This window comes from Gadus macrocephalus, chromosome 11 (genome assembly GCF_031168955.1).
Source record: "Gadus macrocephalus chromosome 11, ASM3116895v1".
Lineage (NCBI taxonomy): Eukaryota > Metazoa > Chordata > Actinopteri > Gadiformes > Gadidae > Gadus > Gadus macrocephalus.
Window position 1 is genome coordinate 14,313,381 of NC_082392.1, and position 14,158 is coordinate 14,327,538.

Below are 14,158 nucleotides of genomic sequence, written 5' to 3' on the forward strand. Positions count from 1 at the left end.
AAAAAAAAAGTCTAGTAAAGCTGTTCATTCAAAAGTGTGCAAATGGATAAAAAGTGTATTATTATACATTTGAATATAACATTTAAAGCAACTCTTTATTTATTACAAGTCGGATTTGACATTTGAATTAACACTTCTTATGCCCGCAGGTCCTCATCAATCCGAAGGCCACTGCTCCACAGGACTCCTACCTGGAAGAGGCCCATGACGGCGGCCATTAAGGGACAGGAGAGCACCACGTCGAAGGGCTGGGCGGTCAGCAGGATCTCCCGCAGGTACTGGGGCGAGCCGTCCGCCAGGGGGTCTGCCGACCCCCGCTGGCCCCCGGCCATGCTGCAGCCGCGCGGGGGGCGCTCGGGCCGCGTGGTCAGCTTGTGGCGGACGTTCTTGGTGACGGCCTGGGTGTAGGTGATGGAGAGGAAGCCGTGCTGCTGGTGCGACCCCTCGAGGACCCGGGCTGCCGTCTGGCCGGTGACGAGATACAAAACTCACTGTAACGCGCTGCCGAGGCCCACAGACTGGAGCAGTCGCACAGAACAAGGAGATATTATGAAGGGGGGCTAAGGGTGCCGAGTCCTATTTCACTGAGGGAGCTGACTTCCAGAGATGGACATACTTATGGACTGGAGGGGAAAATATCTTATATGGAGATCATGCACAACTGTTCATGAAATTATAGCATTCTGGTTATCTTTTTTGGTCGATAAAGGTCTACATCACAGAGGACATGATAGGGGCGAATACAGCTGCAGCTGAAGCACACTGAAGTTAATTATCGGTCTGGAGGCATGCAAGGGCCCATAATTAACGTTGTGATATATGAATGTGTTCACCCGCTTTACTACACCTCTGTGATGAAGGCCTATTCAAAAATAGTCAAAACAGAAAGGGTTGTTCAGTCTCGGTTTCATGAAGATAGACCAAGTTAAGTTGTCTACTTTACACACTAGTATGTATTCATTGTGTCTTTAAAAGACATAGGAAGTGATTTTCCAAGGGAATTATCACGTGCAGTTAAGTAGGTACTCTGTGGATCCCCTGCAGTCCAAACAAGACTAATGTCCCACCAGGAAGTCGGCCCTCAGCAGTGTGGTCCATTGATCTAGCAAAGCAAGCAAAGCTAAATCTACTGCTGGAAGGGGAGCACGATGACAGTACATCTACCTAGATGCTGTGCTTTAAAGAGTCAGCCTCCTCTATGAGACGCCATACTTCAAGCCTGCGACTACAGCCAGCAAAGCACTGTGCTCTGAATTAGTGGCAATGCTTCTTGCTCACCACAAAGGCAAAATCTCCGGCCTAATGAATGATTTGCAAACTTAATTACAGCATAGAATTTATTGAAACAAGGCAATAAGCAAAGAAAATAAACTCCAAGTGGACCATGATTAAATGGAATATATCACAGAAGGGAGCAGTCCCGTTTGCTGGAACTTCCATTAACAGTGCCGCTTATTTATTAGCTCTTAGCCAAACAGGCATCCAATTGATCAAAATTAAGTATAAGTGAAGTCAACTCTGCGAGTCAGAATTTAGGGAGTGATAAAGTAAATATATACCATATTAATATCTTTGTAGAAACAAAGTAGATCTGGAACAATGTAAATCAAGAAGGCAGCCTGAATGGCTACAGTCTGGCATAGTGCAAATACATGAAACAGAAACACTGATGGCAGATTCAATTTCACTGCTCTCAGACTGAGTCGCCCTTAGGACTCGGAAAATATGTTGCGACAACCACCTGAAGTGGTTACTTACACAACAATGTGTAGCTACCACCTCGGAGCACAACGCTTCAATAGGAGAGTTCAAAAGAACTCTTATGGCTCCATAAGAACCATATCAAAGCATTGCGCTCATGAGAAATCTACCTGAGGGCTGCTCTGGAACCATGAATACAATTTAAAACAAATGATGGCACTGTTGATGGAAGCTGAGCAGAGTCAACCAAACCAGAGAGAGAGAGAGAGAGAGGCAGAGAGAGAGAGAGAGAGAGAGAGAGAAGAGAAAGTATGAGAGGGGGAGAGAGCGGTAGAGAGAGAGAGAGAGGGAGCGATAGAGAGGGTGAGCGGTAGAGAGAGAGAGTGGGATAGAGCAAGCGGTAGAGAGAGAGAGAGCGAGAGCGAGTGCGAGGGACTAGGAAGAACTTGGTTCTTACAGGGGGGAAAAAGCCAGAGAAGTGGCTGAAAGAGTCCTGCTTGCTGACGGGTCGAACCAGCACCGTTCGTCTGTTCAGCTTGTCAGTGCAGGATAAGATCACTCCTCCACAGCCGCCCACGCTCCGCACACCCTCTGCCGGACTGGTGGGTGAGGAGCAGAGAGGAGAGGGCCAGCATGATGGACCGAGGAGATGGAGGAAAACCACCGATGGGAGAGGAGAAGGGGATAGAGCCAGAGGGGAACAGGGTGGATGAAGTAAGGAGAAGAAGATAAGGGACGGAAATAAGATGGGAGATAGAGACCGATCAAGAGGAGATGGGAGGGGGGGGGGGGGGGGGGGGAACACAAGGGATTGGGGAAGAGGAGAGCAGAAATGAGCTTGGAGCTGGGAGATTATTCCAGCAAATCAAATTAGGGAAAAAGAGAACTGATTACAACCAAAAACAGCAATGTAGGTTGAACTGGGCTGACATATCGAGGGCAAATGGTCTCATGCTATCCAAACATGCCAGGGCTCTGATAGGAACACCGTTGTATCCAATGTTTGGGTGAGCCTTGCTGGGCCAGGATCAGGCTTGGAGATTGTTCAACATTCAAAAGCCGGCCCTATCTGAGCGTTGGCTTCAGGTGTTTACGTTGCACCTGTGCCCCTGATGTCATCCAGCATGAGACCGTTTCCACACAAGCCGTATTGTGATGTTGTCATCGAGCGACTGGAAGAGCCACATCACACAGCCCTCGTACTCCCGCCCACAGAAAAACCGCAACCACCATTTTAAAATCTTTTTTGGCATGGAGCGCTCAGCCAATCGGCACAGCTGGAGAGACATGGGAGAGTTCTGAATTGAATTTAGCTCTAATGTCGGGGTCATGCACAGGCTGGACTGGCTGCAGGTTCGTTTGAAAGCCTCAGAAGTTTGTGGATCAGACCAATCGCTGTCTCTCCCCCGTCACTCCAGCCCCTCCAGACAGGAGGCCTACCAGCGGCCGGGCGGCAGAGGGTTGGAGAGGGGCTGGTAACACTAATGTGGGACAGAGGCCTCACCACAGCTGTCTCCTTGCACTGCAGAATGAGTCCTTCACACTGGCCAGAGACCCAGTCCTGCCCTTGCCTGGAGAGAGACACATGCTTAGCTAGAACAGCTTAGCGCTAACGAAACCACTGCAGCAAGTGCTTAAGGCCCGAAGGGATGTGCTGAAAATGGTAGGCTTTACAAGAGCTACTACTGGTTTCAAAAAAGGTCAACAAAAACCGGATACAATGAATACAGTGATGCTTGTGGCATTATCTTTTTGATATCATATCAAGAGAAAAATAATATTTAGAAATTTAGATTGAAGCAAGTGATCTATTGCTGAGTCCATTTATCCAAACACATATTGTCAGTGAAACAGTGCATCATCCCGTTCAGGATGTTATTTTAAGAATCCATTGGGCAGTCACCTGTGAATGAGAAATTCAATCAACCGATAAATTACATAAAATGGAACGGAATCAAAATCAGTGGAGCAGAGCACACGTCATCACAGAGAACACAACCTTAACAGGACACACCATGCATCACAGAGAAACACAACCTTAAGAGAATGCATATTTGTTGATTACTGTGTACTATGTGTGTAGTAAGTTCTGTGTGTGTGATGTAAACTGTGCGTACGGTGTGCATGCGAAAATGTTTTGTAGATCTCTATGCCCGCATAAACACACACGCCACCAACCCAATCCAACTCAACCCGGCATACAGACACGCACGCACGCACGCACGCACGCACGCACGCACCGAGCACGCACCGAGCACGCACGCACGCACGCACGCACGCACGCACGCACGCACGCACGCACGCACGCACGCACGCACGCACGCACGCACGCACGCACGCACCGAGCACGCACCGAGCACGCACCGAGCACGCACGCACGCACGCACGCACGCACGCACGCACGCACGCACGCACGCACAGGTGTTATTAGGGTTAGGGTTATTAGAGTTGTGTAAGAAGGCCAAAACATGAACAACACATTTATGGCACCGATTTTCACATAAGGGAAATGATTTAACGATCTGCTCCAATTATTTTCAAAAACTCCTTTCAGCAATCAGACCCCCCCCCCCCCCACACACACACATTGAACACACACATCCTCACACATACACACACATGCATGTCCATATGTGTGTGTGATGTGAGTGCATGTGTTCTTATCTGTTGACTGTATTACTGTGTGTGTTTGGCAGTATATTTGTATACCATTGCATTTCAAGGTGTGCGCGCACACGTGTGCCTGTATGTATTTGCGTGGTTGTGTGCGCGCACACACACACACACTCACACACACAATTGCCACAATGTGTTTGTAATCTCCTCTCTCAACCGTGGTAGTGGAGTTCTAAATGACTCATCGATGCGGACCCCCCACAGCAGCGTCTCTATCTCCCCTCTCCCTCCCGCTCTGTCTCCCTTTATCTATCTCCGTCCTCTCCTACCATGTCTCTCCCTGCTCCTATACATCCATCTCTCGCTCCGAGCCATTTGTGAAGCAGCTGGAACACATCGGCTTCAATTATGTGTGAGCGGCTCCTAGGAGCCAATGAGGGTGAACTGTCACCAGCCGTCCTCCGGGGTCGCTGATAGAGCCACGTTCTGTGTGTACGTGTGTGTGTCTTTGTGTGCGAGTGTGTGTGTGTGTTTTTGTGTGTGTGTGTGTGTGTGTCTAAACAAGCAATTGGACGTGATGGCATTCCACCAAACTTTTGAAAACCTCTACCTACGTTTCCACAGATAGAGGTTATTATCGGAGTCCTGCCGTCATCTGCACTCTCTCCCTCTCCATCTCTCTCTCATTACACACGCCTCCCCCATCACTGCCCTCCTGCATTGTTTAACGATGACTGCTATCCTTCCTTCCCTGGGGTGCAGCGTTTACGTCCTGTCGCTCCCCTCGTCCAACTTCTTCCTGCTGGCTCTTAAATGTTTTAAATGAAATCAGGGATTTGATTATCTACAGCACTCACCTCCTATGTCGAACGCCCCCCCCCTCTCTTTCTCCCTCCCTGTCTCTCTTACTTTCCACCTCCATGTTACGGCATTGAGACACGAGGCCTCGGAGGCCGGATGAGACGCCTCATCCCTCCTGTTAGACCTGATTTAATCCGACCCGCCACACACACACACACACACACACACACAACCTGTGCTTGGGCGATGAAATACCGCCACAATTATCTCTTCATGGCTGATGCATTGGGACTAGAGCTCTGGCCTCCTGTGGGCCAGGATGATACAGATTATGCTGGGCTCAGAGCCTGGACGTCCCCCACTGTCCCTGGGCAGCTCTGACTACTCTAACCTGGCTGCGGTGATGGAGTGCTCCCAGAAACTCCAGCCTTGACAGTGTGCTGGCACGGGCGAACGCAGCACATACACTGAATGCACAGACGGGGTAAGTCGTTTTAGGGCTCCAGGGAGGTCTGCTATAGGGTTTTTTTTCCCCTCGACACTCGAAGCTGACCTGATCTGACATGTGGGTTTCTTTATTTATCTTTTGTGTATTTATTCATTTGGCCCACCAGAGCACCCCACTGATTATCACATCAGCACCTATGGGGGTTATATGGGGTTCATGGGCATGTGGGCTTGTTGCCATGGTCTCTGTACATTGGCAGTTATTCTGTATATATTGAGGTGGATGTGTGCGTGTGTGCGCATGTGCGAGTGTGTGTATGTGTATGTGCAGCCCTAGATGGGACCTTGTGATGGAAAGAAAGCAACAAAGGTGGGTGCATGGGTGTGTCTTGAGTTGACTCTACCTGCACCTGTAGTGGTCCATGTTGAAGCTGACCACTTTACACTTGATCTTTGTGTAGACATCTTGGACGTCCACTGAGGCACTCAGGTCTTCCATTTCAGCAATGACACAAATCTCTGATGAACGCACAAAGAAACGGAACACATTAGGGAATGACCAAATAGGTCCCCTTATTCCTGCTCCTTTAAAAACAACACGTATTGGAAGATTAAAGTAAAGTTTGTACAATGTATTATTTATACAGCCACAATAGTCAAGTTCCTTTGTTGTAAAGTGTTTGTGTGTGTGTGTCTGTGTCTGTGCGTGTGTGCGTGCTTGCGGTTCGCGTGCATGCTTGCGTGCATGCTTGCGTGCGTGCGTGTATGTGTGCGTGGGCGTGTTCTTATTAAAAGGGTGAGGTCTTCACTGTATCTAACACGGGCCAGTTCTGCTAATTCCTGGGCTGTGGTCAGTTCCTTCACTCCAAATCCCCATGTGCTCATGATAAAGGTCGGTCAGCGTTAGGCTGGATGAAGCAGGATCTCTACACACGGTCTAATCAGCCACAGGTCTGCCCGTAGACATGAGACCACATCTAAACAAACAAAAACGACGTAGTTATGCAAAAGACACACCAAAAAGAACAATGTTGAGACACACACACACACGAAACGCTCTACCACCACTAAGTGTTTTGTTGTCCAACAGCTTCAGCAGATCCTCTTGTTTCCAAGAGCTTGGAGGACCGTACTCAAACACTTAGTTTAAATAGGGACGACCGTTTCAAACAGCTTCCTGTTCAACAGGAAGATATCAGTCTGGCCCCGGAGCTCTGAAGCCCGTCCTGATGAGCGTGTGCCAGTGTGCTTGTGTGTCTGTCCGTGTTCGATTGGGTGTATTATTTGCATATGCGTGCCTTGGTGCACCTTGGGTCCAAAACAAAGCACCGCGCCCGAGCTTGGGAACGTGACTAAGCCGGCCTCACAGCGAGACTAATTAACTCTGCGTTGAGGCAAACCTACGATCTTCCCCTGTTCCCCTCATTGTTTCCACTGAGAGGGAACAGAGAGCTACCATCTGATCCCGCTACGTTGGGAAAACAGCGGGCGCAGAGCGTGCGGAACCGCCGCAGTTTGGTGTTGTGCCGTTGCCGTGCGGTGACGGGGAGAAACAGTGCGGCTCCTAATAGCAAATTAATATCTAAACAGACGGGGTCCCCTGGCTTTATTGTGGATACGGTGGAGAAAGCACCGCTCCCAGAGTCCAACAGGAACGGAGCATTTCCAAGTGTGGTGTTGATGTTGATTCATGAGCTCGGTAAACCAAGCCCTGGAGGAGAGCTGGAAATCCTTAGTCCCCTCGTCTGAACTGCTTTATCGGAGGAGAGGGAGAATGTCTATGGCTTGTTGCTTTATGCTGTCCAGGGAGCGTCGAATTGACTTCCCTCTCCCAACCCTATACAAACACTCAGTTTAGGCCGTAACCTTCCAACGCTGAACAGCGGGGGAGAGTAAGGGGCTTCTGGTTCGCCTGCCAGTGGGAAAACACATGACATCACGGTAGATTTGCTGCAGCCCTATCGTCCGATTGCTTATCTCCGGGGAGGTGTTTGCGATATTACACGTTTTCATATTGCGCGCACACCATTCTTTAGATTCACAGCGTGTGGGTTTGTTTTCCCGCCATGAGGCTTAATGCCTTGCATGCGCTGGATTCCGGCAGTGTATTTCACCTTGGACACTCAGATGGCCCGTATTACAGCCCAAATCCACCTAATACCTATTTAGGATGTTTCTTAAGTCAAGCCATCGCTGTGAGGTCCTCCCTCAAAAGGTTCCATTTCCACCTAATAAAGCCCTTAAGCTGGCCAATCTGGTGGGCAGATGCTAAATATTACAGTCACCAATTAAAGGTAAATCGAGCTTTTCATCGCCCCAGTAAATCTTGAGGGGAGGAGAGGCAGCTCACTTGGGGTACGTCACACGCTTATTTATTTGTCTTTTTCTCCCTCGTCCCCGCCCTCCCTTCTCCCTGTTCTTTCCTCACACAGCTGACTTTCATTTGGTCTATTGAGGGAAAGAGTGGATCTCTGAAGGTGTTGAAATGGACCATGGTATCAGTCAGCCCCGCTTGAGGAGTAAATGAGTGATGCGTACAAGGCGCTGACCAGGAGAACGGCTTTTACGAAGGACCAACTAACATAATAAGTAATCAGATAGCTATGATTCATATTACAAGGCTGATTATAACATTAATATTTTCCAAAGTTACTACGGCATATCGCTTGAGCACATTGTCTTTTTTCAGAATCACGATATTATATATGAACATAAAAATCTATGTAATGAATAATAATAAATATCAAGTGATATTACATCTTTAGTGCATCCTCATAATCATCATCGTCATCAGTAGTAAACAAGCCAACACAACACCTCAGAGTCGGCGTGGTGGCTACCTGTGTTTTTGGCGGCGGAATCTGGGGCGTACAGCTTGACCGTGACCTTGGGCAGCATCCACTGCATCCAGAGGCTGACCTTCCCGCTGGTGCCCCCGATGCTGCTGGTCTTCTGCTCCAGCGTCACCGTGTCCGAGAAGGGCCCGTCGTCCCCGGCTGGCACCGAGTCGCCCTGTGGTGCGGAAAAACACAGCGGAACGGGAGGGGGGGGGGGGGGGGGGGGGAGAATGACTGCGAGCCCTCTCTTTGGAGTAAACACAGACCGAGCGCGTTCATCAGATAGAGCGGGGCTGGGAGACGAGGAACAGCAGAGTTTACGTTTTCATCAACATGTCAACAAAGACATTATCTTTGCGTTGTGTCGAATCGAGGCCGCTGAACACAAAGCCAAAATTAAAGTTGCGAAACAGCGACTGGCGACATGGCTCGTTTGGATCCCATCGTTCGAAGCACGCAATTTGCCACCGTGTCATAATACCGCAACAGAAAAATAAAATAACTGTATTTTCCTTTGTCTATAAGTGTTCCATGCTGCCGTGCAGCATGTTTTTCATCATTTCAACAAAGTCAACAAGTTTTTTGGACATTTTCAACTAATTCCAGACATCTCGCCTACAACCCTTAATTAAAGATGTTAGGGTTATAGATATTGTCAGGCCTGTGAACCCACAGGCAGCATCGACAATAGAGCAGTGGCTCTATTCCTGCACACCCCCGTGCTCAGTGTGTGGATGTGCATCTGTGTCTAAGGAGAGTGTGTGCGTACACATGACGTGTATCAGTAAACACGCCGCCGCATCATCTGTGGCCTGTGTGTCCAACCAAACATCAACCCAGCGCCGGGTTCTTCATGTATGGTGTATGACATCAGAGTCTGGTGAGCAGACCTAAGGAGTGGGGGAGGCTAAGGAGGGGGGAGTATGAAGTGGGGAAAGTAGGGTGGTGTTTAACCCTAAGCTGTCCCACCAGCACCCCACATGGCCTGCTTTCACTCACACATGGCGGGGACACACACAGTTTCTAGCCACCGCCCGGGTAGAGGGAGGGAGGGAGGTAAGGAGAGAGGGAGGGAGGGAGGGAGGGAGGGAGGGAGGGAGGGAGGGAAGGAGGGAGGGAGGGATGGGTAGAGGAAGGAAGAGTGGTCGAGGGGTTGTGGGGGGTGAGGATGAGGAGGAGACGAGAGCATGCGGATGCGGCGGCCGCGGCTGCCGTCTGCGAGCGCTCAACTCATTACTGGGGTTTGGCAACGGGATGGGGATGACAGCATTTTGGACAGATTTTTTCTTTGAATAAGGCGCAATAAAAAAATAAAACTATACAAAATAGGCGTTCCTCGCTGTCGTTTTCTCATCCAACACCACAGCTTTTAATTGCCGTTATTTATTTATTTGACAAGAAAAAACGTTTATTCCGATATTTTTCTATCACGTCACTCGGGTTGTCCGCTGAAGTAAGCCTGGAAGAGGACAAACTGTTGCTTGTGATACTCTGCGCATTGCCCTCATTGGGATATCCCTGCATTCTTGCGGTTTCATTGTCGCATGGAGGTAATGACCATGGTCGTTATCAGGGCTGCCTGTGGTCGGGGAGGAGGTTATCTACCATCTCAATTAACATACCCCCCCCCCCCCTCACACACACACACACACACACACACAATAGCTGCTGGACTGATTACAACAACTAAAGAGAAACCAGATGATGAAAATAGGTCCTCATACAACTGGTGGCGTGTGTGTGTGTGTGTGTGTGTGTGTGTGTGTGTGTGTGTGTGTGTGTGTGTGTGTGTGTGTGTGTGTGTGTGTGTGTGTGTGTGTGTGTGTGTGTGTGTGTGTGCGTGTGTGTGTGTGTTTGCAGGGCGTACATGCCTGTGTGGGTGCGAGTTTGTGTCTGTCCATGTGTGTGTGGGCCTGTGTCTGCTTATAACAACTCAAGTTAAAATGTTTTGAGGATCAACTGCCAGTGATTCTCATTAACAGTAACGGGCGTCAACCATAATAAATTTATTCCTGAAAGATTCCAGAACACTTGAATCATCAAATTTAGACCCCATGGAAATAAAAAAAATTAGAAGTCTATGATTTTCGAAGGACGGAAAGATCTCTACCCTTGAAATTCACTTAATGTGTTCAGTAATTACATGAAAAAATTATTAAGTAAACATATCAAAACTGTTGACTGCAGTCATTTGTTATTATCATTATTTAATTCAACATAATTTTAAAGGATTCTTAGCCTGTCAGATCCATCTAAATGCAAAATTGCAGTAATGTCCGTATAAACAAGAGCTTGCACACAACTGCAACTCTAAAAACAACACAGTTTGTAACTAGCAACAACACTCCACTCCCATCACGTCTGAATTGAACCGTTGCAATGGGACCATAAAGTAAGGTAAATACTATATGCGTAAGTGTGTGTGTGTCTGTGTTTGTGTAACATGAGCCCCAGAGCCTTGGTCCCAACCAGGGGGCATTGAGAGATGTCCCAGTGTCAACCGCCATTTGGGGACTAATCGTCACTGAGCAGGAGTCATAACACAAAACATTGTTTGTGTTCGGGTGTGTTTTCTGTGTGTAGGTGTGTGTGTGTCTGTGTAGGTGTGTGTGTGTGTGTGTGTGTGTTCTGTGTGTGTGTGTGTGTGTGTGTGTGTGTGTGTGTGTGTGTGTGTGTGTGTGTGTGTTCTGTGTGTATAGACAAGGGCTTTCCAAGTATTTTGTGGTACTCTTAGCATGTGCTGTATGCGTGGTTTGGCATATGTGCATGTACATGCATTTATATATACATATATATATATATATATATATATATATATATATATATATACACGTGTGTATGTGTGTGTGTGCGCGTGTACACGTGCGTGTGACTATGTGTGTGGTTAGGACTGTTTAGCTTACAGTTCTGGTCCAGTCGCTGGGATTAGGCTCCTTAGTGTCATGTGTGGAAACGGGAGCCAGCCGCTGGTGTGTGTGGGAAGCTCTGACCACTGTGTACTGTAGCGTGGTTTCATACTGCATCGTTGGACACTCCAGTGCTCCTGTAACCCTGCCAGACACACTGCTGTCAGCCCACATGCCTCCATCCTCCGGGCCTCAGCAGAAAGACTAAATAAAGTTTACATACTACTCGCCGGGAATTCATTCGCCGTGTTTTGTTTTACTGTGGTTCGCTGGCCGTTTGGGAGAGAAAACGCAATGCCTTCTTAAAATAGTTTGTGCAACCGTAGGTCCAACTACACTGGACTGCAGGAGGACTTTTTGTGTTGCCGGTGTTCACTTGTATAGTTCCCGACTAGACATAACTATTTGTCGCCAAAAATAACTATTCTTTCGTATAGACGCTCACAATCTCCTCTCTCTATGGCCCTCCCATGGATCCCCTCCCCCACCTCCTCCCCCCTCTACCTCCCATCAAGGTGAGGCCTTGAGGACCAGATGTGGCGCAGGCTCAAGGTGCTCCGTGCACGAGTTGCCACATAGAGGGCCTAACACACACACACACACACATCCCCCCTTCCAAATACACACACACACTCTCGCACCCACCCAGCCATCCATATACACACACACTCACCCAACCACCCACCCACGCACCCAAACTACATGGACAAACACACAGGGGGAGCTGTTTGGCCAGCCGTCCACACAACCCGTTGTAGAGTATAATGTTTAATTCCAGGGCCTCTGCACTGTAAACCGCCTGCGGAAGTGGGTTTATTTTCTCTGCTCAGTTTGTCTTCGCTCATCAGAGAGACCCAAACACTGGAGCCAGAGAGAGAGAGAGAGAGAGAGAGAGAGAGAGAGAGAGAGAGAGAGAGAGAGAGAGAGAGAGAGAGAGAGAGAGAGAGAGAGAGAGAGAGAGAGAGAGGAAAGGCAGGAGGGAGAGGTGTCTCAGGGCGAGGAGAGACTGCGGGAGGGGATGATATATGGTAGGGACAGGTGGAGGGATGGAGGAGCTAAGGAGGGTCAAAGAGAGCGAGAGACTCAAATCAACAGGTTGAATTAGAGTTGAGTCAGTGATTGAGGCAAACCGTGGTGGTGGCAAGAAAGACACAAGGGATGCTGACTTGAAAAGAGACACAGGATCACTTCATGAGGGAGGCAATGGACTGAGAGGGGATGACTGCATGGTTCACTTGGACAGGAGGGGAGAGAGCGATGGGGGGGTTGTTTTTAAGGGGGCATGGTTGACAGGTTAGGGGGAGGAAACAGGGGCCGGGGGATAGACCGTGGGTGTGTGCGTGTGTGTGTGTGGGGGGCTATTGGGGAGAATGCTGCCACTGCTGCTGAGAGTTATGAAAACAGCTCCCACGTTCTTGCTCAATCAGCGGGCCTCCCGGAGGACTAAACACTTCTCCCAGTGTTTGTACTTATAGGTAAACACTGACAAGTGGGCTGTCAGGAGGCTCCCACTAGGGCTACTCTGGGCCTGGAGGGGTCCCCACAGCAGAGACCACCACCATCTCCTCCTCCACCATCACCACCACCATCATCTCCACCTCCTGCACCATCTCTACCATCACCACCACCTCCATATGCTCCTTCACCTCCTCCTCCTGCACCATCTCTACCTCCACCACCACCTCCTCCACCACCACCATTTCCACCTCCACCATCATTTCCCCCACAGCAAATACTATCTTGTGGCTTCTCACTAAGCACACACACAAAATGCATGCTAGTAATGAAATATTAGTATTAATAATGTCTCAACACTATAATAGTATTGTTATTACACAACACACAGACCATGTGCACACATAAAACATAAAACATAAAACGAGATTTGCGTACAAAAAAAGGATTTGCTCAAAAATAATTGCTCTGAAACCCCAGCATTTCGACTGGATCAATAAATACAAACTATCTAATGAGACATAAAATACAAGAATGAATGCTGAGCCTGTGCTCTATTGGCTCCAAGGGCGGTAAGTAGGGTGACATGTTAGTCTGTGTGGCCCCACGGTTATGACTGCGCCACAGAGTCCTCAGTCCTGTAGTAGCAGCCACTGACTCACACACACAAACACTCACACACATGTCACCAACACTTCACTGCTCCCCATGGCTCTTTCACATATACAACTGGAGACAAGAATGTGCTCGCACACACACGCACACACACACACACACGCACACACACACACACACACGCACGCACGCACGCACGCACGCACGCACGCACGCACGCACGCACGCACGCACGCACGCACGCACCCCGCACCCCGCCAGAGGTCAACCGGTTGCCCCAAGATAGTTAGTTGCTACAGCTACCGCGAGAGACACAAAGAGAAAAGACCTTGACCACATTGCTCTAGCCCGGCCAGAACAACCAACCCGGCCAGAGTGGAAAAAAAGAGTGAGGCCTTTATGTTGTCTCTCACACATCAGCTACAAAAAAAACAACAGGGAAGAGAACATTTCCCTTTTTTTCCGTAAGCTTTAACACAATATTTAGCAGCAGGCCATGTGCTTGAATCCTTTTCTGGGGAAACTCTATTTTATCTCCACTCATGAATGTAAATACAGGTTATTGTTGTTACCCAAATTAGGGAGCAGGTTTATACTCAATCAAGCCCCTGCTTACACATCTCAAACAGAGAGCGTGGCCTATCAGAAGCATCTGCTGTGGGTACGGCAGGGGAAGAGGAAGAAACACAAGGCCAGGGAGAGCTTTCCAGCTCTGAAACAGGCCTCCCAAACAAAGCTGAATACTTGTGTCGAGCCCAGGGCACATGGGAACACTGAGAT

At 48.9% G+C, this 14,158-nt stretch overlaps 1 protein-coding gene across 7 annotated transcripts in view; it reads right to left on the minus strand.

The window, feature by feature from the left end:
• The window catches only part of LOC132468221 (intermembrane lipid transfer protein VPS13B-like), a 325,476-nt gene that overhangs the window by 148,608 nt on the left and 162,710 nt on the right, over positions 1-14,158 (minus strand). For 3 of the 7 annotated variants that reach the window (XM_060065938.1, XM_060065937.1, XM_060065936.1), the window contains exons 26-29: positions 8,406-8,577; positions 5,970-6,084; positions 2,159-2,300; positions 192-464 (exon numbers count right to left, since the gene is read on the minus strand). In XM_060065938.1, the coding sequence (XP_059921921.1) occupies positions 192-464; positions 2,159-2,300; positions 5,970-6,084; positions 8,406-8,577 (702 nt within the window). Of the gene's footprint in view, positions 1-191; positions 465-2,158; positions 2,301-3,205; positions 3,273-5,969; positions 6,085-8,405; positions 8,578-14,158 lie in introns of those variants that run through there. The other 4 variants (XR_009528182.1, XM_060065941.1, XM_060065939.1 and 1 more) reach the window with 4 other exon arrangements.